Here is a 25,560-nt window from a genome sequence, read left to right as displayed (position 1 = left end):
GAAAAGACAGGAAAATCAGACTCTTGCCAAAGTAAAAGTTAACATAGTTTTTATCCTGTAATAATCTAGGCTTCCATCTTTAAAAGAAGAGGAAGAAGAAGAATCATTGAGAAGAGTTTTTTTTAAAAAAACTGATTAAATCCATGAATGTGAAAACGTGAGTGAGAGACAGAGACAGACATGTAGAGACTGAACTGTCTGTTCAACAGTGAGAAGGTTTCTGTGACAGGAGGAGACTCTGATTCACTCAACACAGACTCACTGAGGAACCAGAACAGAGTAAAAACCCAGGATAGAGAGGTTGAGTGAAGGTGGTGTTGAAGGTGTAGAGGTGGATCAGTGAGTCAGAGGAGACTCTGTAGAAGGACAGAGAGCCAGCAGGACAGTCCACATACACTGCTACTCTGGTAGAGACAGAGGAGGAGGAGGAGGAGTGAGATGTCACAGAGTCATTGTGCCAGACTCTGTAACCACCATCATAGCAGAACAGACTCCAGGACTGATCGTTCAGTCCAAACCAACAGTCTCTACTGTCTCCTTTCCTTCTGATTCCTCTGTAACTCACTGATATTTGAACTCCTCCTCTCCTCTCGACCTCCCAGTAGCAGCGACCAGTCAGACCAGTTGAACACAGCAGCTGAGGTCGAAGGTCAAATCTGTCTGGATGATCAGGATATGACTGATCCTCCATCACCCATGTCGCTTCCTTGTTGTTGTCAGACAGTTTGATCTTTGTGTTCACTGTGTTTGTGTCGATTGTGAGTCCACAGGAATCTGATGGAGAGAACAAGACACAGCTGCAGTTATTGATCATGTGATCACTTGTACACTCTACATACAGCAGAATCATTTTAACTGGTGATTTTAATTTACACAAGTCAGACTCCATTTCAAATGATTTTTTAAACCTTCTTGTTTCATGTTTCACAGCCCACTCACCACAGAGGACACACCTTGGACCTGGTCATAACACATGGCCTGTCCACCAGTGTGTCCTCTGTTGTTGACTTGGCTGTATCCGACCACTACTGCATCATTTTTAATATGACCAGTTTTAGCTATGAGCAGGCCCCCAGTGAGAACCGTGAGGAAACGCTATCTTTCTTCTGAAGTGGCTGCAAATTGTATTTATTTGTTGATAATTTTAACAGTAAACTGAGGTCAAGCCTTGACTCAGTAGCTCCACTATAACTAAAACAGTTAAACATAAACTCACACCCCCATGGAGAAATGATGACATAAAACAACTGAAAAGAAAATGCAGAGTGCAGAAAGGAAATGAAGAAGCACTACCTTGACAATCTATCTTGAAATACTCAGTGAACGACTCAAAATCTACAATAACACTGTCAAACAGGCAAGAATATCCCACTTTTCTGTCTGTCTGTCTGTTTTACAGACCACAAAAACAACCCCATAATTATTTTTTCCACCACTGACCTTTTAACCAACCCTGATTTTAAATAGTCCTCTAGCGTCCCACCAGTCTCTCTATGTGAGGACTTTGCAGACCACTTCAGAAGTAAGACTGATTTCATCAGATCCAATCTTTTATCCCAACAGAAGACAGTGTATGACACTTCTGAACCATTCTTTTTACCTGAGGAAACACTGGAGCGTTTTGTCCTGGTTGATGCATAGATGCTTGGTAGAGTTTTCTCCCAAGTTAACCCAACAACCTGCCTTTTTAGATCCCATTTCCACATAACTTTTTAAAACATTTTATAGCTTTTTTGAGAATGAGTTGTTAAGCATTGTGAATTGTTCTCCCCAGATTGGTGTCTTCCCTGCTGCCTTCAAAACAGCAGTGGTGAGGCCCTTTCTGAAGAAGAGTAACTTAGATCCCAACAGTCTTAACAACTACCGAGCTGTATCCAACCTACCTTTTTTAAGTTTTTTTTTTTAGAAAAACTTGCTTTTATTCAACTCAATTATTTTTTAAAACAAAAACAATATTTTAGAGAAGTATCAGTCGGGTTTTAGGACGAACCACAGCACCGAGACAGCCCTGTTGAAAACTGTTAAAGACATCAGATGTAACATGGACCCACAGAAACTTTCAGTCCTGGTGCTACTGGATCTTAGCGCTGCCACACTCGAAAACCTGGTGGGCCTCTCTGGCACTGGTTGAACTGGTTCAACTCCTACCTTAAAGACCGACAAGTATGGATGCATGTTCCTCAAACACCTATGAAATAAACTGTGGGATGCCCCAAGGCTCAATTTTAGGCCCAATACGTTTTAATCTATATATGCCTCTGCTTGGTGATGTCATCAGAAGACACGGCGTAAATCTTCATAGCTATGCTGATGACACACAGTTTTATATCGCCGTGTCTCCCGAAGACACAATGCCAGTTGACGTTGAAGTTTTAATTATCCGTCCTGAAGCCAAGAGAGAGAAACTTTTACCAAAACTACAAGACTTTAAACCTTCACCATGTGTCAAGAACCCTCATTTTTGATTCTGGTCTTAATTTTAATCCTCATATTAAAAATACTACAAAGATAGGGTTTATCATCTCAAGAACAAAGCCAGACTCTCTTATTGCAATGCCCTGCTTTCTGGTCTTCCCATAAAGAGCACTTCCAATCTCCAGCTAATTCAAAATTCAGCCCCACGTGCACGAGGACCAGAAGGTAGGAGCACATTACACCTGTTTTAAAATCACTGCATTGGCTTCCCGTGCGTTTGTGTGTGTGTGTGTGTGTGGGGGGGGGTCTTTTAACTTGTAAAGCACTTTGTGTTTCCATGAATCAAAGTAAAAACACACTTACACTTCTTCAGACCTGGTGTCAACCATGGGACTCCAGCAGGCTCCACCCTGAAAGGAGGAGGGGGGTCAGAGCAGCAAGTTCTCTGTCAGCATTCACACATGGACATTACATGGCTCTCACACTTTCACTTTCTGACTCTCAACCTGCACAAACACACGTCACAGCAAATAGAGTAGAGTAGAGTAGAGTAGAGAATACTTTATTCTTATTATTCTTTCTTTATAGAAAGAAAACCAAGGCACCAGGGAAACAGCGCCTCCCCCACCACACAGGAGGAGGACAACTATTCCCAATACAGAAATACATAACAATCCCTAGGAGGGAAATTCAAATTAGTCCAGTAACTCACACGACAATGACACAAAAAAGAAAGAAAGAATATAATATATAAGAATAAGATGAAGACACAACAGGTGGAGCTGACCAGCCCAGATATCCCATAATGAACCAGGAAAGGCAAAGAAGAAGAAGAAGAAAAAAGCTGCTGCACAGCGATGGATCGGGTCCGGGCTATTTATGCGAATAGGAACACAAGCCAGTTGACCTTATAATGTTCATTTTGCACCAGTTGAGGCTGAACCCACAATTTCTGGTGGCAGAGCTACGGTGGCTTCACAAATTGAGTAAACCATTCACTGTCGTGCAGGCAGATTTGAAACCACTGTAAAAAAACAAAACAAAAAAACAACTGTTTTTTAGGTGAAATTCTGATACTTATTTCTCAAACATCATCTACCATGACTCTAAAATTTTGTACATTTGTTTCATGAAGTACAAAATTTTAGAGCCCCTCCTTGAACCGCCACCTTACCGTGGTGGAGGGGTTTGAGCGCCCGAATGATCCTAGGAGCTATGTTGTCGGGGGCTTAATGCGCCTGGTAGGGTCTCCCAAGGCAAACAGGTCCTAGGTGACGGGTCAGACTAAGAGCAGTTCCAAAACCCCTCATGAGTGGATCAATACCAAGGAAATTCACGTCGCCCGGATCGGCGTCACCGGGGCCCCACCCTGGAGCCAGGCCTGGGGTTGGGGCTCGCAGGTGAGCGTCTGGTGGCCGGGTTTCTGCCCACGGGACCCAGCCGGGCCCAGCCCGAAAGAGCGACGTGGGCCCGCCTTTCCGTAGGCTCACCACCCGCAGGAAGGACCATGAGGGGTCGGTGCGTTGTGCTCTGGGTGGCAGCCGTGGGCGGGGGCCCCGGCGACCCAATACCCGGACAACGCCTCTGGCTTTGGGGACATGGAATGTCACCTCGCGGGAAAGAGCCTGAGCTCGTGCGGGAGGTTGAGAGGTATCGGCTAGAGATAGTCAGGCTCACCTCCACGCACAGTCTGGGCTCTGGAACCCAACTCCTTGAGAGAGGTTGGACTCTCTTCCACTCTGGAGTTGCCCACGGTGAGAGGCGGCGAGCTGGTGTGGGCTTGATCATAGCCCCCCAGCCTGTGTTGGAGTTCTCCCCACTTAACGAGAGGGTCGTTTCCCTGCGCCTTTGGGTCGGGGATCAGTCTCTCACTGTCGTCTCGGCCTACGGGCCGAACGGCAGTGCAGAGTACCCGGCCTTCCTGGAGGCCCTGGGAGGGGTGCTGGAAAGTGCTCCAACCGGGGACTCCATCGTTCTGCTGGGGGACTTCAATGCTCACGTGGGCAGCGACAGTGTTACCTGGAGAGGTGTGATTGGGAGGAACGACCTCCCCGATCTGAACCCGAGCGGTGTTTTGTTATTGGACTTCTGTGCTAGCCACAGTTTGTCACATCATGTTCAGGCATATGGGTGTCCATCAGTGCACGTGGCACCAGGACACCCTAGGCCGGAGGTCAGTGATCGACTTTGTAGTCGTGTCATCTGATCTCCGGCTGTATGTCTTGGACACTTGGGTGAAGAGAGGGGCTGAGCTGTCAACTGATCACCACCTGGTGGTGAGTTGGATCCGCTGGCAGGGGAGGAAGCTGGTCAGACCTGGAAGACCCAAGCGTATCGTGAGGGTCTGCTGGGAACGACTGGCAGAATCCCCTGTCAGGGAGGTCTTCAACTCCCACCTCCAGGAGAGCTTTGACCAGATTCCGAGGGAGGCCGGAGACATTGAGTCCGAATGGACCATGTTCTCCACTTCCATTGTTGACGCGGCCGTCCGGAGCTGTGGCCGCAAGGTCTCCGGATCCTGTCGCGGCGGCAATCCCCGAACCCGGTGGTGGACACGGGAAGTAAGGGATGCCGTCAAGCTGAAGAAGGAGTCCTACCGAGCCTGGCTAGCTCGGGGGACTCCCGAGGCAGACGACGGGTACCGGCAGGCCAAGCGGACGGCAGCCCGGGCGGTCGCGGAAGCAAAAACTCGGGTCTGGGAAAAGTCCCACTGGCACGCCTTCCGTCGAGGAAGCAGAGGCTGAACACTCAGAGGTCGATTCATTCATTATCCAAGGCGAAGTCACTGAGGTAGTCCGGAAGCTCCTCAGTGGCAAGGCACCGGGGGTGAATGAAATCCGCCCTGAGTACCTCAAGTCTCTGGATGTTGCGGGGCTGTCGTGGCTGACACGCCTCTGCAGCATCGCGTGGCAGTCAGGGACAGTGCCTCTGGACTGGCAGACCGGGGTGGTGGTCCCTCTCTTCAAAAAGGGGGACCGGAGGGTGTGTTCCAACTACCGGGGGATCACACTCCTCAGCCTCCCGGGGAAAGTCTATTCCAGGGTACTGGAGAGGAGAATTCGGCCCGATGGTCGAACCTCGGATTCAGGAGGAACAATGCGGTTTTCGTCCTGGCCGTGGAACACTGGACCAGCTCTACACCCCCCGCAGGGTGCTCGAGGGCGCATGGAAGTTTGCCCAACCAGTCCACATGTATTTTGTGGACTTGGAGAAGGCTTTCGACCGTGTCCCACGTGGCATCCTGTGGGAGGTGCTCCGGGAGTATGGGGCGACACACATCCACTGAGCTCTGGCTCCGCTGGCCGGTGGTTAGATAGCGGTCAGATCTTCTTGTTAAACTCTTTTTATACAAACAAAGCGCAGCCAAACACCTGGCTGAGAGAGAGAGAACTAGCATAGGCTCCTCTGACAGAGCAGGTGAGGTGCAGGTGAGCTGGCTGGAGAGCGTAGCGTTTTTTTTTTTTTTTTTTGATAGCGCGACACTGTCCTTGCAGGTGATGCATGCACTGTCTCTGTAGCTACGAGTGTCGGACTGATCTTCAACTCCGGACTGTGCTGGATTACTACTGATCACCCGGTCACACGGTCTCTCACAGCTGTGGGTCCAACTTCAGCTTGTCCCTTCTCTGTCCCTCCTCTCTCTCTGCCCTAAGTTCGGTATCTGTGTGCAGGAGGGGCGGGGCGGGGATGAACCGATCGGTTCAGGAAGATAGAATGAGTTTCTGAACCAAAGACCTTTGAACCGAGGTTTTCGGTTTCGTTTCAGAACCCTTACACCCCTAACTGTGACTGATGAAAGCTGCACAGCTCATGTTGAAACACACTGAGATTTTGGCTTCAGTATAAACTGTGTTGGGACGACTCAGACTGTGAAAGAGGACGTCAGTGGAGTGGGCGGAGCTTCACTGTGGCCTACACCACCTCTGGATATGGTCTGAGTGATCAGATCTGATGTCATCAATGTATTGATCACCTGATACAGATGTTAATACCAGGCGTCTGCGGACACCGGCTGTGTTGGCGCTCTGTAACTACTTTAATAATATAAGGCAAATGAGCTGTGCTTGAAAGAAAACTGAAACTATTAAAGCAGATATCAGTGGAATGTTTTTGTTAATATAAGTCCTAAATAGTCCTATTTTCCGTCAGCAATCACTTACATGAAGTATTTCAGCCTAAACACGAGTCTCTCCGTCACTCTGCTCTGCTGTAACCCGAGGAGAAAATTTTCCTTGTGGGATACAAGTGTTATCCAATGAGGGGAGAGAACGGCATGAAGGGCTGTGTGTGCAGCCAAGGGATGCGCGTGAATGTGGTGACGTAGCACGAGGACCAATTGATGCCTGACAAGGGCGGGGGCTGCTAACTCATGGTGCGTTCAAGGAAACTCGTACTTTGTGTTTTTCCTTCCTGTGAAGTCATACCAGTTCGATCTGGTACGAGTTCACGGGTCGGAAGTTACGAGTGGCCGTTATAGGGAACTTTCACAGACAACAGGACGGTAAAAACACGAGCTACGGGTTACCTGGAACGCTACCAAGTCGTAGTTGTGACTTGAAGCTGTAACTTACGGTTTCAAAAGCCTGCCTTGAACACAGCATTAGCCGAAACGGCCGTGCCACTGATATCTGCTTTAATATAGTATGTTTGAAAACAAGTAAGCTCAAAGATGTCAAACAGCCGGGTGTTGAGGAAAGACGGAGGAAAGGACGGAGGGAGTGAAGCTGACTACAGCATGTCCAGCGTGTTGCAGGAGCTGAAGCTGCTTAACGCTAAAATGGACGGGATGAAAACTTCTTTTGAGAAGCAACTAAACGCAAAGGTGGACAACCTACGTGACTCACTGGAAAGGTTGGTGATTGAAAACAGAGATTATCTGAAAGCGGAACTTGCTCAGAGAACAAAAGTAATTCAAGAGAACTTGGACATGGAGATTGGTCACGTTGTGGCCCGAATTGAGCAAGTAGAAGCTAGGATTAACAGCGGTGGGGGTAAAGTAAACACTCGCTACGACCCCGATGTATCCATTATCATCTCCGGCCTGCACTACGAGGAAGGAGAGGACGTTATGGAGCTGGTCCAGGAACTACTCGACGACGGGCTGCAGTGGAACAGTCCCCGTGGTATCGTGGCTGCTGAGCGGATGAAAGAGAGGGGTGGACGACCTGGTGTGGTAAGAGTGGAGTTTGGCTCCGTTCAGGACAAGGTGGATGTGTTGCGTAAAAAACAAGGGCTGAGAAACAAGGAGAAGTTTAAAAGAGTTTACATCCGCTCAGCTAAGACACACAATGAACGGCTGATTGAGCTAAACTTCAAGACTTTATTAGAGGAAATCCCATCGGGGAGAGAGTTTTATGTCGCGGGGAACGGGAGAGTCAAGAGGCGCCCCACTCGCGATAGGGCAGACAGGCAGGGAGAGGCACAGAGGCGGCGTGAGGACACCTGAAGAGCCCCGTCTGCCCAGCCTGTAAGTTCTGAACAATTTACTCTCGTACACTGCAATCTAAATGGATGGACGCACCTGAACTGTGAGCTAAGGCTCTTGTTACTGTTAAGCTTTGATCCGGATTTTATCTCTCTCAATGAGACTCATTTAACTGGATCACACAAGATTGACATTGATGGATATACCTGGTTTGGATACAACAGAAAAACGCACATCAGGGCTCCTAGAGGCTCGGGGGGGGGGGGGGGGGGGGGTATTTTGGTAAAAAAAAAATTATTTAGTTCATATAGTGCAAGTGTAATTGACAAATCTACTGATGGGTTAATTGGTTTAAAATTTAAGAACTTAATGACAGGGTATTGCTTTGTAATTTTTTCATGTTATCTCCCCCCTGAAGGCTCAGTATGGGCTGATCCTCATCGTTTGTTCAATCAGTTACTGGTCCAGGTATACAATTTGTCTGAAGCTGATGCTGTATATGTGTGTGGAGACTTGAATTCCAGAATGGGGCACTTGGAGGATTATATTATTGACATAGATAGAGATGTTCCACCTAGAGTTAGTTTAGACAATGTGGTGAATAAACAGGGGGAAATGTTGGTGGAACTTCTGAAAGACTCCAAGTGCTGTATTCTAAATGGACGGATACCAGGTATAAACAACTATACATCAATATCAGTTAAAGGGAGGGCTGTGGTTGATTACCTGATAACTCCACATCACTGTTTAGATACTTGCATTGAGCTAAATATTTTCACTCCAAGGGAGTTAATTGAAGGGGAGGGCACCAAGTGTCTCAACCTCTTAGGTGACAGATGTAGTGCACCTGATCATGCATTGCTGGCGCTGACTTTTCATGCAGGAGGAGGGCTTGTTACTGATACAGGTCCAGTTAATGATCATTCCAAACAATATCCCTCAAAAAATATCAGACATGCCTCTCCTCATCTCTTTTCCTCTAGTAGGTGTACAACTGCTTTCACCCAATTTATAGACAAATTAACTCAAGTGCATTACCAAAAGGAAATTGATGAATGGTATGATGAATTTTGTGAGTATGTTTGTAATGTGCCCGAAGTTTGTACTAGGCCGTTCTTTGGGAGGGAAGTAGATGTATAAGGAAATCCAAACCTTATTGGAATGAACATTTGAAAATACTATGGAAGGAGATGAGGGCGGCTGAAAAAAGTTTTCTAAGGTGTGACTGTCTGAATATGAGAGTAAAACAACAGTTTAAAAATGAATTTAAAATGAGACAACAAACCTTTGATAAAAAATTGCAGGCCTGCAAAAGAAATTATGAGAGGGGCCAAGCGTTGAAAATAGAGTGTATGCAAACAAGTAACCCTCAAATGTTTTGGAGTTTAATAAATAAGTTGGGCCCCCAAAAAACTCGAAATATCCCAATGGAAGTTTTGTCAGTAGATGGATCCTCTGTTTTTGCTATTGATTTTATTCTGAAAAAATGGGAAACTGATTTTGGTTCTTTATTTTCAGGAAGTGATTGTCCAGTTGAGTGGGATAATCTTTTCCTTGCAGAGAAAATCACTCAAAAAAACACTATGGAAGCTCATATGCAACAGGAATCCAATAATGAAAACCAATACTTAAATGCTAGCATCACAGAATCTGAAGTCAAGATTGCAATCAATGGATTTAGAGAAAAGAAGGCTGTGGGGGTTGACAATCTACCGAATGAGTTTCTGAAATTGCCCTGTTTATCTTGTATTTTGTATAATCTTTTCTTTATTTGTTTTGAGTATGGTTTTCTCCCCTCAGCCGGGCAGAAATCTATTATAAAACCAATCCCCAAGTCAAAAAATAATGACTCCAGAATTCCTATAAATTACAGGGGGATAAGTCTTTTAAGTTGTGTTAGAAAATCTAGTCCAGCGTCTTAAATGAGTGACTGATGTATTTTTTTGGAAACTTTTGGTTTATTAGTCGATGAACAAAATGGCTTTCGTAAGAAAAGAGCATGTATTGATCACATATATTCTTAATCTATTATAGTACATGCCAGAATACAGGAAGGGAGACCTGTTTTCTGTTGTTTTATTGATTTTCGTAAAGCTTTTGATTGTATTCATCATGGACTTCTTAGCTTCAAACTATTGAATGTTGGAATAGATGGTAAATTCTACAGGGCACTGAAAGCCCTATATCAGGCCCCAGTGGCTTGTGTGCAGGTAAATCAGTGAAGAACGGGCTGGTTCCCAACCCCATCTGGTGTCAAACAGGGGGATGTACTTTCCCCCACCCTTTTCTCTGTCTATATAAATGATCTTGTACTAGAAATCAAGCACACAGCCATTGAGGTTAGATTGGGCGACCTTATAGTTGGCTCTCTTCTGTACGCAGATGATTTAGTTCTCCTTGCAGAGTCTGCAAATGAACTTCAAATGTTATTAGAGATTGTGTATAACTGGTGTGGAAGATGGAGGTTGAGGATAAACGAAGACAAAACCCAGGTCATGCACTTTAGGAAGAAGGGACAGTCGCAATCTGATTTTGTTTTCTCCTGTGGCTCAGTATCTTTATCTTATACTAAATCATATAAATATCTGGGGTTTACCCTAGATGATCATCTTACATTTACTGAAGGGGTGAATGTTCTGTCAGACTCTGCGGGTAGGGCTTTGAGAGCGGTTCTCAACAAAGTAAAATTCTGCAGGGATCTTGGTTACAAAACATATACCCAGCTGTTTAAATCTTGTGTTTGTCCCATTTTGGACTATGGAGCACGGGTTTGGGGCTATGGTAAACATACTAAATGTGAAGCAGTACAGAATAGAGCTATGCGTTGTTTTTTGGGTGTACACAAATTGGCCCCACTACTTGCAATATGTGGTGATATGGGCTGGGAGCCATGTGAGGTACGGCATGGAGGTGACATGGTACGTCTGTGGAATAGATTGATTAATATGTCCGACAACAGGCTTACTAAACAAATTTTTCTATGGGATCTTTTAAACAATTATTCTTGGGCAAGGCAGCTTGAAAAAATATTTAGTATGGTTGACCTTCAATATGTATATAGAAATAAATTACCGTGTTCTGTTAACCAAATTAAAGAATTATTATTTGAAAATTACAAAAAAAATGGTTAGAAGAAGTTCAACATTCATTCATTCATTTTCTATACCGCTTATCCTGCACTAGGGTCACGGGTGAGCTGGAGCCTATCTCAGCCGACTTCGGGCGAGAGGCGGGGTACACCCTGGACAGGTCGCCAGTCTATCGCAGGGCCGACACATATATATAGACAGACAACCATTCATGCTGTCATTCACACCTATGGGCAATTTAGAGTCACCAATTAACCTAACCTGCATGTCTTTGGTCTGTGGGAGGAAGCCGGAGTACATGCAAACTCCACACAGAAGGGCCCCAGCCGGCCGGCGGGTTCGAAACCAGAACCCTCTTGCTGTGAGGCAACAGTGCTAACCACTGCACCACCGTGCCGCCGGAAGTTCAACACAAACCAAAATTAAGAACATATAGGTTAATTAAGGATAATTATGGCCCGGAGAACTATGTCATGCTCAACCTACCTAGAGCTCAGCGGTCAGTTTGTGCTCAGCTGAGGTGTGGCATCCTGCCTCTGGCTCTAGAAACTGGGCGCTTCCACTCCATCCCAGAGGAGGAACGAAAATGCTGTCTGTGTGATCTTGATGTGATTGAAAGTGAATTTAATTTCTTATTCTATTGTCCATTGTATCACGACTACAGGCAAAGGCTTTTTTGTAGGATTTCTGTTGAAGATAGCCCAGACTTGTTCTCGATGTCTGATGAATGTATACTTAAGTATTTATTTGTAAAAAATGTGTTCCCATTGGCAAAATTTATTTTGGAGTCTTTTTAGCAGCGCAAAGATGTGTTGTATGTCTGAAGTCTTTCAGTCCCGGCAATTGTTTTGTTTTTGTTTATTTTGTCTTTTTTGCTCTGTGTGTGTATGTATGAGTGGATGTGGGCATGCATGCATGCATGTGTGGACATGTATTGTATAAAAATATGTAGATGTGTGGGCATGCATGCATGCGTGTGTGTATGTGTGCGCATGTGTGGGTATGTACTGTACTGTAGAAACATATGTACATGCGCATGTATTCCTTATCCTCCTGTGTGTGCCGGTGTTTTGTGTTTTGTTTTGTTTTTAGTGTGTCTTATAAGCCCATGAGGGCTGGGCACCTATGGTGCAAGACACCAAGTTTAAATAAAATACTACTACTACTACTACTACTACTACTACTACAAGGTGTGATCAGGTGTGAACGGGGCCATAGAAAATGTTCCAGCTCCTCCTCCTCTATCAGACAGTGTGTGTGGCTGCAGCAGCCTCTCCATACCTGAGAGAGTCCAGTCTCCAGTCTGGATCCTCCAGTCCAGCAGACAGCAGCTTCACTCCTGAGGCTCCTGGGTGGTTGTAGCTCAGGTCCAGCTCTCTCAGATGGGAGGGGTTGGAGCTCAGAGCTGAGGCCAGAGAAGCACAGCCTTCCTCTGTGACCAGACATCCTGACAGACTGAACACACACAACAACACACAGGAACCCTCTGTCAACACCTGCTGCTGTCTTCAAGTGTCATCAGATAAACAGCTGGATCCTCACCTGAGAGTCTCCAGTATACAGTGTGGACTCTCCAGTCCACCAGACAGCAGCTTCACTCCTGAGTCCTGCAGGTTGTTGTTACTCAGGTCCAGGTGTCTCAGACTAGAGGACTGGGAGCTGAGGACTGAGGACAGAGCTTCACAGCTTCTCTCTGAGAGGTTACAGCCGCTCAGTCTGAAGAGGAATTCAAGAAAAAACACTCACATACTCAATATGAAGGAAATAACAGGTTTGAAATAAAAACACATTTCAACACAAACCTGAGAGTTTGCAGTGTTTCTTACTCAATATGTTTCAGTTTGTATAAATACATTTGATTATATGCTGTGATCTCTCACTCATCTTTGTATAATCATATATGTATATATTTGTTTTGTTGTTTGTATATAACAGTGTTAAAATCGCAGACTCCACCCTGCCTGCATCACCACAGTCACACCTAACCACACCCCCTAAGGTGATATAACTCCACAGTGTGAGCCCTCACTGTCACTAAAAGGACAGCCTTTTCTGACCTATGACTCCAGATGAGGGTGCACACTTGTGGGGAGTAAATGAGCAAACATCAAGGTCGCAAAGATGTCCTTAATTCAATACACCTGCTTCCCAGTGGTGAGACACCCACCCTCTGACCTTTGACCCTCTCTTTCCCTCCAAACATTTGCCTGAAGACAACGTGACTGTAATGACCTCAGTTCTTTTGTTTATTGATTTAAGTTGCACATGTTGTTTGAATGTTATCATATTGCTTTTTATCTTAATACTAGAGACATGAGTTTGACCTTAAAGTGTGTCCAGTCAGTGACTGAAAATATTGGGGAGGACAGGAGGAAAACCAGTCGACAGCATTATTTTATTTTATACTAGTTAACTTATCCCTAATTACTTGTATTAAATAAAAAGTAGCTGTGAGAGCTAGTTATGGATCACATTCGCCCAAAACCTGCCATTTGACAATGATCAGTGGGATTACCTAAATCATTGTGGGTTGATAGATGGGGATATTAACAGTCCTCTCTACTGCTGCTCTGTACAGTTTCCAGTTGTGTCGTTGTTTACCCTCCAGCTGCGCATAACTGAAAACTATCAACGATCTCTCTGATATCTCCGAACAATTTTTCTAGAAATTTGCTGATATTTCCTTTGAAACTGATGCCAATATCGCTGAAAACTCCGCATTTCTTATGCTAGCAGCATGGCTGCGAGTGAAAGCTTTACAGACATAGCAACAGTAACCAAGGGGGGCAGGGAACTGTTATTGGACCAACCTGATGTCAATCTTGTATTCTGGTTGTTAATCGGACGGTAAGGGAGGACGTCCTCCCTTGGTGCGTGATTAGCCAATCATAGATTAGCATGAAAAAAAGAGTGATATGGAAGGAGATCCCACACCCAGAGGACAGACACCGTCCTCCTCTAGCCCCCACCTTCCTGCTCCCTGCTCTTCACACAGACTGCTCTGTCTCCTCCACCTGCAGGGGTCGCTGTTGAACCATTTTAAGTGGATTTTCTTCCAAAGAAAAAAAAAATCAAGCCCCTATTTCCCATATACTGAGACCATACATACATAGTCACTCATACGCTCTTGTATATCTGAATACACAATGGTAAAGAATAACTAGAAAATTTCCTCTCGGGAAATTTTGAATGGGCCACGGGAGCTACTGCGGGTTGTGCCATCTCTGTCAACATGGGAATCAAACCCACGATCTTAAGGTCAAGACAGAGCTGATCAGACAGACACATGATCATCTTTCTATAAGCACTGATATGGAGGAGCTGTAACCACATTAGGTTAACTGTGTGTGTGTGTGTGTGTGTGTGTGTGTGTGTGTGTGTGTGTGTGTGTGTAGGTGTGTGTGTGTGTTTGTGTGTGTGTGTGTGTGTGTGACTGTAATCACATGGAGCTGGCTCTAGAGTCTGTGTGTGTGTGTGTGTGACTGACTTGACACATAGTTAGTTAGTAGCTGCATCCTGTGTCAGTCTGATTTAGCTGTGTCTGTGTTTATAAACATTTAAACGAGCGCCAGGTGGATTGTTTATGAAGTTAACGAGCTCTGGCCTGAGGATCAAAGAGGTTACCACGGCGATAGGGGCCCCCGCAGGCTGAGGCAGACAGAAACGTGGAGAAAAACAGCCATTTTCTGCCTCTGCACCGGTCTCACAATTAGGCTTAGCATGACAAAACGGTGACTCCTATCAGAACAAAACACAGATCAACGTTGCTCTAAGGACTTAATGAAAATTTCGGTACGATTTGGTGTTTCTACAGTAAATATTTTGGCGACGCTGGCAGTTTTAAAACATCAGGCCGTTCTGCTCCTCTCAGAAAATATTTGTATTGGACTCAATGAGGAGCAGGGACAGACGTGGCCGCACTCAGAGGCTGATTCTGTAAGTTCTGTAAGTCTCTCTGATATTTTGAGCACATGACATGAGAGATAACAAGTTTGTCTTACAAATTCTGAAAAAATTATGTCTCTGGAGTGTAAATTGTGGCCGTGCTGACAGTTTATCCAGAAAAAATACAGAATGTTTCTTCACTCTCTCCCACTCTAACCGATGATGTCACGCACTCTGACACGAACATTCCATGCAATACACACCCATTATAATCTCATAATTTCTCCAAAAATGATCATGGTCATTGATCAGGGATTGATCAAAAACTATATGACCTATCAAAACGTGGAGTAATACGACAATACACAAGACTTGTGTCTACTGTTTAAAGTTTAAATGAAGTCTCTAGGTCAAAGTATGCCTGAGCAGTAGACGTTTGTTAAACTCCAATGATTGGTCTTTTTCGCTCTTTTTTTTCCGCCCGTCCCATTGACTTACATGCAAATTTTTTGCGCAGTTTTTCGCGACTATGTCGCGAAAAATTCGTAAACTGTTGAGAAAAGTAATAGCACCCCGATCCCGATCAAACCGCACGTTTTGATATATAATTTGTAGCGAATCGAAAATCGTCCGGAAGATGAAAAATAATAAAAACTAGGAAAAAATCCACACAATAACAGTAGTGCCCGGGCTTTGCCCGGGCACTGGTCCCTGCAGCTATTTCATAGCTGTTGGGACCAGTGCCCGGGGCGATTGCCCGTGGCCCTAAATATATATTTCTGTGTCCTGTCCAGTGATCAGTATGTTATCCAAATATCAATAGCACTCCTGCAAGTTTTGTGAACAAAACACACTATAAGTTTAACACTTTAATTCATAAAACTGTGACACCCGACTAACCAGTTAATGCTGAGGACGGCTGACTGCTGAAACGCGTCCGTTTGCTTGCTGCTGTGCAGTTTTATGAATTAAAGTGTTAAACTTATAGTGAGTGCCGTCAAAACTTTTTTGTACTTGGCTGATTTTTTGGGACTGGCACCCAGTTTACCTTTCTTATTCGTTGGAGTTGAGCACACCGAGTCTGCTGATTAGACACTTTATAGTGCCCACAGATTCTCACTGTCTGATCAACTTTAGGAATGTTGACAGTTGGTGCAGCCAATTCACTGAAATTAACAGGTGTGATAAACCCCATCAGCCTCCATTTTGTTTAGTTGGGCTTCCATGGCATCCCTAAGTGCATAAGACACAGGCCGTGGTTTACAAAATGAATCCTTTCTTCTTACACACCCGGCAGTCCACCTCTCTGAAGCTGCACTCCTCTGGCGTGTGCCTTTTACCAGTGCATATATAAGATGGTTTTCCGCGATCTTCCTTTTTTGACATGGCTGCCTTAGAAATGGCGTTAGCCTTGAAAGCTTTGTGTGACCAATGCTGTGCATTTTGTTTCGTTACCTCATGTACCACTCCCATATTATAAGCTGCTGCCAATGTCAAGTCTTTTGAGTGAGCGGAAGTCAGCATGCGGTCCCATAGCTCCGCACTTTTAACTCCGCACACAAATCTGTCTCTGAGAGCATCATCTAGAAAAGTGGCACGACACCGCTAGCTTTCTCACACTAACCATGTACTCACTGATTGACTCGTCTTCTGTCTGGTTTCTGGTATTTAACTTGTATCTCTCAGCAATAAAGTTTGTCTTGGGCACAAAGTGTGCGCGCATTAACTGAATGAGCTCTGGCAACTTTTTCTCGGACGGTTTTTACGGTTACATTTATTAGCGTGCAGGCAGGTGGACATGAACATAAAAGACCCCTCACTGACCAAGGAGGAAACCCTGTAACACTCTTGACTATATACTCCTTGTACCCTCTAAGGGATATACAGTGTGCAGCACCTTGGGCAGCAGGGCGCTGTCTAACCTGACACCCTTTTAACCTTACTGTAACATTTGCCTGTGCTTTTCCCTTAAACATCACAGTCATCTGCATAAAGAGACACCTCATGTTCAGAACCGTTCCTCGAAATACCTGAAATATCTTTACAGGAACGTAACGCAATAGTCAATGGTTCTATTGCCAGATTAAAAAGTAAAGGACTTAAAGGGCACCCTTGATGGGTTCCTCTCGATGGGACAGAGGCATCATTTGTGTTTGAACAACGTTTCACCTAAATGGTCTGTATTTATATAGCACTTGATTGATCCTCACCTGAGAGTCTCCAGTCTACAGTGTGGAGTCTCCAGTCCACCAGACAGCAGCTTCACTCCTGAGTCCTGCAGGTTGTTGTTACTCAGGTCCAGGTGTCTCAGACTAGAGGACTGGGAACTGAGGACTGAGGACAGAGCTTCACAGTTTCTCTCTGAGAGGTTACAGCCGCTCAGTCTGAAGAGATGATCATGAGGAATTAAAGAAGAAAGGAGTTAATTATCTGTCCTGTTGAAATGACAGAAGGGTTTTTATATAATGATGAATAAATCCAACAATCTCTACACTTACAGAGCTTTGTTGGAGGCTTTGACCACTGGCAGCAGCCTCAGAAGAGCCTCCTCTGAAGCAGAGTATTTCTTCGGGTCAAACTCGTCCAGATCTTCTCCTGATGACAGTAAGATGAAGACCAGAGCCGACCATTGACCAGGAGACAGTTCAACTGTGGAGAGACGTCCTGATCTCAGGGACTGTTGGATCTCCTCCACTAGAGAACGATCATTCAGTTCATTCAGACAATGGAACAGGTTGATGCTTCTCTCTGCAGAGGGAGTCTCTTCAATCTTCTTCTTGATGTACTGGACTGTTTCCTGATTGGACCGTGAGTCACTTCCTGTCTTTGTTATCACACCTAGTAGGAGAGTCTGATTGGTCTTCAGTGAAAGACCCAGGAGGAAGCGGAGGAACAAGTCCAGGTGTCCATTTGGACTCTGTAAGGCCTTGTCCACAGCGCTCTGGTAGAAGTTTGTCTCTACAGATTTGACTCCTGTTGTTGCAGTCTTCTTGGAGGTTGATTGTTGTTGTGACATCAGGTTGAGTCCAGAGTTGATGAAGGTCAGATGAACATGAAGAGCAGCCAGAAACTCCTGAACACTCAGATGGACGAAGCAGAACACCTGGTCCTGGTACAGGCCTCTCTCCTCTTTAAAGATCTGTGTGAACACTCCTGAGTACACTGAGGCTGCTCTGATATCGATGCCACACTCTGTCAGGTCTGAGTCATAGAAGATCAGGTTTCCTTTCTGCAGCTGCTCAAAAGCCAGTTTTCCCAGAGACTCAATCATCTTCGTACTCTCTGGACTCCAGTGAGGATCTGTCTCAGCTCCTCCATCATACTTGACCTTCTTCACTTTGAACTGAACCACCAGGAAGTGGATGTACATCTCAGTCAGGGTCTTGGGCAGCTCTCCTCCCTCTCTGGTCTTCAACAGCTCCTCCAGAACTGTAGCAGTGATCCAGCAGAAGACTGGGATGTGGCACATGATGTGGAGGCTTCGTGAGGTCTTGATGTGGGAGATGATCTTTCTGGCCTGCTCCTCATCTCTGAACCTCTTCCTGAAGTACTCCTCCTTCTGTGGGTCAGTGAACCCTCTGACCTCTGTCACCATGTCAACACACTGAGGAGGGATCTGATTGGCTGCTGCAGGTCGTGTGGTTATCCAGAGGCGAGCAGAGGGAAGCAGCTTCCCCCTGATGAGGTTGGTCAGCAGCACGTTGACTGAGGTGGACTCTGTCACATCAGTCAGGATCTCAGTGTTGTGGAAGTCCAGAGGAAGTCGACACTCGTCCAGACCGTCAAAGATGAAGACGACCTGGAACTGATCAAACCTGCAGATTCCTGCTTCTTTGGTTTCAGAGAAGAAGTGATGAACAAGTTCCACCAAGCTCAACTTCTTCTCTTTCAGCACATTCAGCTCTCTGAAGGTGAAGGGAAATGTGAAGTGTATGCCCTGGTTGGTTTTGTCTTCAGCCCAGTCCAGAGTGAACTTCTGTGTTAAGACTGTTTTCCCAATGCCAGCCACTCCCTTTGTCATCACTGTTCTGATTGGTCGGTCTTTTCCAGGTGGGGCTTTAAAGATGTCTTCTTGTCTGATGGTTGTTTCTGGTCTGTGTGGTTTCCTGGACGCTGTTTCAATCTGTCTGACCTCATGTTCATCATTGACCCCTCCGGCCCCTCCCTCTGTGATGTAGAGCTCTGTGTAGATCTGGTTCAGAAGGGTTGGGTTTCCTGCTTTAGAGATCCCCTCAAACACACACTGGAACTTCTTCTTCAGGGTAGATTTGAGTTTACGTCCACAAACTGGAGCAAAATATTCTGAATGAAAACACAAGAAATGAGATCGATAAGAAAATATAACATTTTAATTCCTCAAAATAACAACTATATGAACATGTTTCCCTCAATGTGTTGATGTCAGTGAACGTCTCATTTGTCCATCATGTTGAATCTTTAGAGAAATCCTCTTACTGCTCTGCAGACGCTCAGCCAGCTCCTCCTGCTTCATCCTCCTCAGGAAGTTCACTGTGATCTTCACTAATGCCTCTCTGCTGCTCCTCCTCTGCTCTTCATCCTCACCGTCCAACACCTCCTCATCCTCCCTCTGACTCCCTGAGCATTCTGGGTAATCTGGACTCAGAGCCTTGTGCATCTTCTTCAGCTCGTTCTTGACAAAAGTGACCATATTCTCCTCCAGCAGCTGGAACAGAAACTCTATGAGTGACAGCATCAAACTAAAACCTGACAGACTGACAATCCACTGGTGTCAAAGTGCAGCATGGAGATGATGGTGAACACAACAGATGTAACAGCAGCTGTTGGACATGTCCTCACCATAAATATGGAGTCCAGGTGTGTTTGATGCTGCTGGGCAGACTGACCACTGGGAACCTCTGAGCTCTCCTGGTCCACTCTGTGGAGGAATCAGTGTCAAGTCAACATCAGTACAGAGAGATAATACAAGATGGACTTTGTATGTCCCCTGTACGGTGTACATTTTAGGACATCCTCAGGTGTGAGGCTTCAACCTCAGACTTTAGATGAAAAGGCATAAGGTCTCCATCAGGTGTCCACTAAACAGCCTTTAGAAAAAAGTCGTCAGACCAAAAGGCGTCAGAAAAAAAGACGTCAAACCAAAAGGAGTCAGAAAAAAAGACGTCAAACCAAAAGGCGTCAGAAAAAAAGACGTCAGGCCAAAAGGCGTCAGAAAAAAAGACGTCAGGCCAAAAGGCGTCAGAAAAAAAGACGTCAGGCCAAAAGGCGTCAGAAAAAAAGACGTCAGGCCAAAAGGCGTCAGAAAAAAAGACGTCAGACCAAAAGGCGTCAGAAAAAAAGACGTCAGGCCAAAAGGAGTCCGAAAAAAAGACGTCAGGCCAAAAGGCGTCAGAAAAAAAGACGTCAGACCAAAAGGCGTCAGAAAAAAAGACGTCAGGCCAAAAGGCGTCAGAAAAAAAGACGTCAGGCCAAAAGGCGTCAGAAAAAAAGACGTCAGGCCAAAAGGCGTCAGAAAAAAAGACGTCAGGCCAAAAGGAGTCCGAAAAAAAGACGTCAGGCCAAAAGGAGTCCGAAAAAAAGACGTCAGGCCAAAAGGCGTCCGAAAAAAAGACGTCAGGCCAAAAGGCGTCCGAAAAAAAAAACATCAAACCAAAAGGCGTCAGAAAAAAAGACGTCAGGCCAAAAGGCGTCAGAAAAAAAGACGTCAGGCCAAAAGGCGTCAGAAAAAAAGACGTCAGACCAAAAGGCGTCAGAAAAAAAGACGTCAGGCCAAAAGGAGTCCGAAAAAAAGACGTCAGGCCAAAAGGCGTCAGAAAAAAAGACGTCAGACCAAAAGGCGTCAGAAAAAAAGACGTCAGGCCAAAAGGCGTCAGAAAAAAAGACGTCAGGCCAAAAGGCGTCAGAAAAAAAGACGTCAGGCCAAAAGGCGTCAGAAAAAAAGACGTCAGGCCAAAAGGAGTCCGAAAAAAAGACGTCAGGCCAAAAGGAGTCCGAAAAAAAGACGTCAGGCCAAAAGGCGTCCGAAAAAAAGACGTCAGGCCAAAAGGCGTCCGAAAAAAAAAACATCAAACCAAAAGGCGTCAGAAAAAAAGACGTCAGACCAAAAGGCGTCAGAAAAAAAGACGTCAGGCCAAAAGGAGTCCGAAAAAAAGACGTCAGGCCAAAAGGAGTCCGAAAAAAAAAACATCAAACCAAAAGGCGTCAGAAAAAAAGACGTCAGACCAAAAGGCGTCAGAAAAAAAGACGTCAGGCCAAAAGGAGTCCGAAAAAAAAAACATCAAACCAAAAGGAGTCCGAAAAAAAAACATCAAACCAAAAGGCGTCAGAAAAAAAGACGTCAGACCAAAAGGCGTCAGAAAAAAAAACATCAAACCAAAAGGCGTCAGAAAAAAAGACGTCAGACCAAAAGGCGTCAGAAAAAAAGACGTCAGATTAAAAAAAAAAAACTGACTATTTTTATTTCTTCAAACTTTGATTCAGTGGGGGCATTTTTTTTTGAGGGGGGGGGCGAGTAGTAATTTATTTATCTATCGCTGTATTTAATGATGTCATCGAAACACGACACCAGTAACGAGCTGTCGTGCAGAAAAGAGACTGCCCCCGAAAGGAACACGCGTCTCCGATATGTAACACCAGGTTCACACCGGACGTGGAAGTGCCAAGAATAGCCGCGGAACGGAGCCTGTTTTCTACCGGAGCCCTTGTAACCGATTGTGTTGTTCACACCAGACGCACCACAGCGCGCACCTCCGCAGCCGGCTCGCACCCTGCAGCGATCGTTTTGGTCTATTTTGTGTGTGAGCTGCGAACGATCGCATCAATCTGGGCAGGAAGTTACCCAAAGAAACACGAGAATCCGGTTAATTTTCAAAATAAAATACTGCCATTGATAAAATAAATAATAGGCGTGTGTTTGCGTTTGTGGTCTATTTGTGTTTATATACCTAAACAGAGCGCGAGAGAGATGAACACACGCACACACCTAGGCAACACATAAACATATCACACACACAGCCAGTCGACCCACACATACACTACACACGCAACCACAGACGCACACAGCCTACACACACATGGAGGGGCAGAGGCGCTGGTTGACCGGCATGGAGAAATGGGGTTAGGGTTAGAGTCTGGTGTGAACGGGAGGGCTCCAGCTCGCGCGCGATTTTCCTTTGTGCGGCGCTTCTGCCAGAACAGCGCGGATATGTCGTACTGATGTTTTCATGAAGTATTTATGTAGTTATGTCTGTCATTCTGTCATAGGCTACAACTTGTCTTTGAATAAACAATCATGACATGAGTGTTGATGGTTTACTTTTATTGCTATTGTTGTTGTTTCTACTGCTGTAGGATGAAAAACATCATGTTTTGTTATGTGATGTGAATATACACAATTTTAACCTATAAATAAAGTTCTAGCCTATTTAAATATTCAACAATTTCAGTTTCAATGATTTTATGTGGATAAATAAATGAATGCAGAAAGCTTTGATGTCATTAAATAGCAATTACATAACAACACATAACAAGAAATTAGTATTATCATGTCACATTTAAAAACATGATGTCTTTCATCTTACAGCAGCAGCAAAAAAAATACTAGTCTGCAGACTGTTAAATCAAAGTTTGTTTTAATCTGATGTCTTTTTTTCTGACGCCTTTTGGTCTGACGTCTTTTTTTCTGACGCCTTTTGGCCTGACGCCTTTTGGCCTGCCGTCTTTTTTTCTGACACCTTTTGGCCTGACGCCTTTTGGTCTGACGACTTTTTTCTGAGGCTGTTTAGTGGACACCTGATGGAGGTTTTCCTGAGACCTTATGCCTTTTCATCTAAAGTCTGAGGCTGAAGCCTGACACCTGAGGATGTCCTAAAATGTACGTTCACAACAGACGGAGACACTTTGGTTTCAGACCTGGTCCAACAACACGTCGTACAAACTGTTTTTTTTTTGTTTTTTTTTTTACAATAATCTGAGTCTGATGGTCGATTACATCTTACATTTGATCATCTGATCCACGTCCTCCTTTAAACTCAGCACCTAAGCCCTTAGACATGTCGCTCTTTAAAGACAGACAACTGGGTTCAGGAGAGTCTGGTCTGTGCTGCTGGATCCTGAAACAACAACACAGCTGATAAATGTGCATGTTGGAGAAAAAAATTAAAATAATACCTGTGTGTTAATAGTTTTGGGTTTTCAAAAGAAAACATGAGCACAGAAAAAAAAGAATTACTTTCATCCCTTAAAATTTGGAACAATGTTAATATAGCATACATTAAGCCCACTGAGGCCACATTCTTATTCTACGTGTTTCATGTTTGTATGTTTGTTTGTTTTTTAACTTTTTCCTCATAAACGTTTTATTTCTTAGGAATTTAATCAAGTAATGCACAGCTTCAGATCTTGTTTACTTAATCAAGTAGATAAAAGCTGTAAATCATGGTGTTGAAGGATTTTTCACGTCAATATTTATCTGTTTGGTTTGGTCTGTCCATGGGTTAAAGTTTCTATCTTTACCTAAGTTTTGCTCGTTCTCGCTCTCAGTTTTAAATGGACATTTGTTTGTCTGCTCCTGTAAAAAGCAGCTGCTGAGATTCTGCTTCAGCTCCTGTAACTGATCCTAACAGCAAATTTAGTTTTGTCTTACATCTGATCAGATGATCCATGTCCTCTTTTAAACTCAGCACCTAAGCCCTTTGACATGTTGCTCTTTAAAGACAGACAGCTGGGTTCAGGAGAGTCTGGTCTCTGCTGCTGGATCCTGAAACAACAACACAAATGTGCATGTTGGAGAAGAATTGATGAAAAATATATTCAGTCTTTTAATAAACACAACAACTGACTTTTAAAGAGAGAAAGTTTTCAATTCAGACCTTCCATCAACAGATCGACTGTAGTTAATAGGACGATCCATGGAGAAGTTGCTCTTCATGGACACACAGCTGGATCCAGGTCCAGGTGACTGTAGCTTGTGCGGCTGCTTTCGCCTTGAACACAACACACACAGCTTTGAAAGTAAATAATGATGGAGCGTTACACCTCAAAGATTGGTTTGTTTCGTCATATGTGGACACGGCAATCCCGCTCCGATACGTAACAAAACTGTTGATCTTCAATGGTTCTCAATGACCAGGTGTGCTGGTTCGGACTAGCCGGACCGGACACGCTGATTCAGACCGAGTTCAGGTCGAAGATCGCTCCTGTCGGCTTTTTTTTTTTGTGGCCATGTTCAGGGCTGAAAATATAGCTAGACTACACAAATGACTCGGATTGGGTCGGGCCTGAGGCCTGTACCACGAAGCAGAATTACTGTCTTAGCGAGGTAACTTCAGGGTTAACCCTTACTTTCCGGTACCACGAAGCTGGATTCATTCTTACCGAGGTGAGTTACCATGGTAACTTACTCTGAATGGCAAACCTGCTCCGGGGCAGGGTAGCTTTCAGGATTGATCTGAATCCAGTAAAAGGCTCCACCCACCGACCAATCAGCTGTAGGGAATAATGACACGTGTCCTCTCACCGGTAACCGGAGCCCAGATAGAGAGAAGAGCGTTATGGCTGTAATGTTTTATGATGTTAAAACAACGTGTGCCCTTATTTTGAAATACTCCTTGTACTGGGGGTTACTGTTACCACGGAGACGGAAATAAAAGTAGCGAAGCTCCGGACAGAGTTGCGGTGATTGTATCCACTTCATGATAATGGTGGGATTTTGACATTTTCATTTTTTGATATTTCCATAAACTATACGTTTTCAGGTATTCACAACGGTTTGAATAACTGAGATAGCCCTCTCAGATCAAAAGTTATGGGCATTTTAATCTATTATGACCAAAAAACTGAAAAGTGAGAAAAATGGCTTTAACTAGAACGTTGCTGTTTTAACCCTCTAAAGACGAATGTTTTACAAAACATTAAACAGCTTCTGAACCGTTTATGATAGAGATGAGCTGTAAACTGTAACTGAATCGGGTGATTTTCTGCTTTCTGAGGGTCCTTGAATGGAGCCTCTATGACAAGAAGAGACCGTATAGGGTGCGTGTAATCACGTGGTACAAGAACAGACGCTAAACCGAGCATAGCTTCGATGCTAAACAGAACGTATCATCGGCACTTGCACATGTTTTACAAAACATCAACAACATATTATAACTTCCGAACCGTTTGTGATAAAGACGAGCTGAATCAGGCCACCACACATTTGTTAACAACTTTGGATTGCTTGAACTGTTACCATGTGAACACAAACTACTCCCCAAAAAGAATGCAACACTTGTATCGGTTTAGTTGCCGAATCAGAGAAAAAAAAACAAAAAAACCCCACAGGTGTGAATATGAGATGCTCATCTGACCTTTGACCTGTGGTCTGGCTCTTGGTTTTAGAGGGAGGGGCTCCCTCCTCTCTGTCCTCACGCTGATCCATGCTGCTGAGCTCACATCCACATCAGCTCACACACACTTTGTAGCTTCACCTGCAGAGGAAACACACATCATTCATGTGCACAGCAGCTCACATGTCCATCATGTCTCCAGCTGCTCCTCCACTATGGCAAGCGGATTTAACATTTAAAAGCTAAATTTGACTATCCGGAATTAACATTGTAGATATCAACAACGTCTTTCTGACTAGTCGTAATTACATTTGGAGTAGCCTAGTTGGATTTTTGATTCAAGATATCTGTAATTCAGTTTTGCCTAGTCAAAAAAAACATTTCAGATATCTGCAACTAGGGATGCACCGATGCATCGTTAACTGACATCGGCCATCGG

At 44.7% G+C, this 25,560-nt stretch overlaps 1 protein-coding gene across 1 annotated transcript; it reads right to left on the bottom strand.

Moving 5' to 3' along the window:
* Positions 1 to 23,740, bottom strand: LOC146972871 (protein NLRC3-like). Its single transcript, XM_085803200.1, has 8 exons — positions 23,664 to 23,740; positions 19,633 to 19,711; positions 19,270 to 19,498; positions 17,313 to 19,116; positions 12,472 to 12,645; positions 12,211 to 12,384; positions 2,779 to 2,825; positions 1 to 774 (listed from the first exon to the last, which is right to left on the bottom strand). Exons 1-8 carry the CDS (start codon positions 23,720 to 23,722, stop codon positions 248 to 250), a joined length of 3,093 nt encoding a protein of 1,030 aa, XP_085659326.1. The 5' UTR covers positions 23,723 to 23,740; the 3' UTR covers positions 1 to 247.
* Positions 23,741 to 25,560: the final 1,820 nt, after the last annotated feature.

This window comes from Trachurus japonicus, chromosome 16 (assembly GCF_045865225.1).
Source record: "Trachurus japonicus isolate A0001 chromosome 16, Traja_1.0".
In the NCBI taxonomy this organism is placed as follows: Eukaryota; Metazoa; Chordata; class Actinopteri; order Carangiformes; family Carangidae; genus Trachurus; species Trachurus japonicus.
This window is presented reverse-complemented; position numbering and strand designations above follow the sequence as displayed.

Coding starts and splice junctions, on each gene's coding strand:
- LOC146972871 (XM_085803200.1), bottom strand. CDS start 23,722: ATGAAGAGCAACTTCTCCATGGATCGTCCTATTAACTACAGTCGATCT. Junction 19,117..19,269: donor GGCTGAGCGTCTGCAGAGCA/GTAAGAGGATTT, acceptor GTTTTCATTCAG/AATATTTTGCTCCAGTTTGT. Junction 775..2,778: donor GACACCAGGTCTGAAGAAGT/GTAAGTGTGTTT, acceptor TCTCTCCATCAG/ATTCCTGTGGACTCACAATC.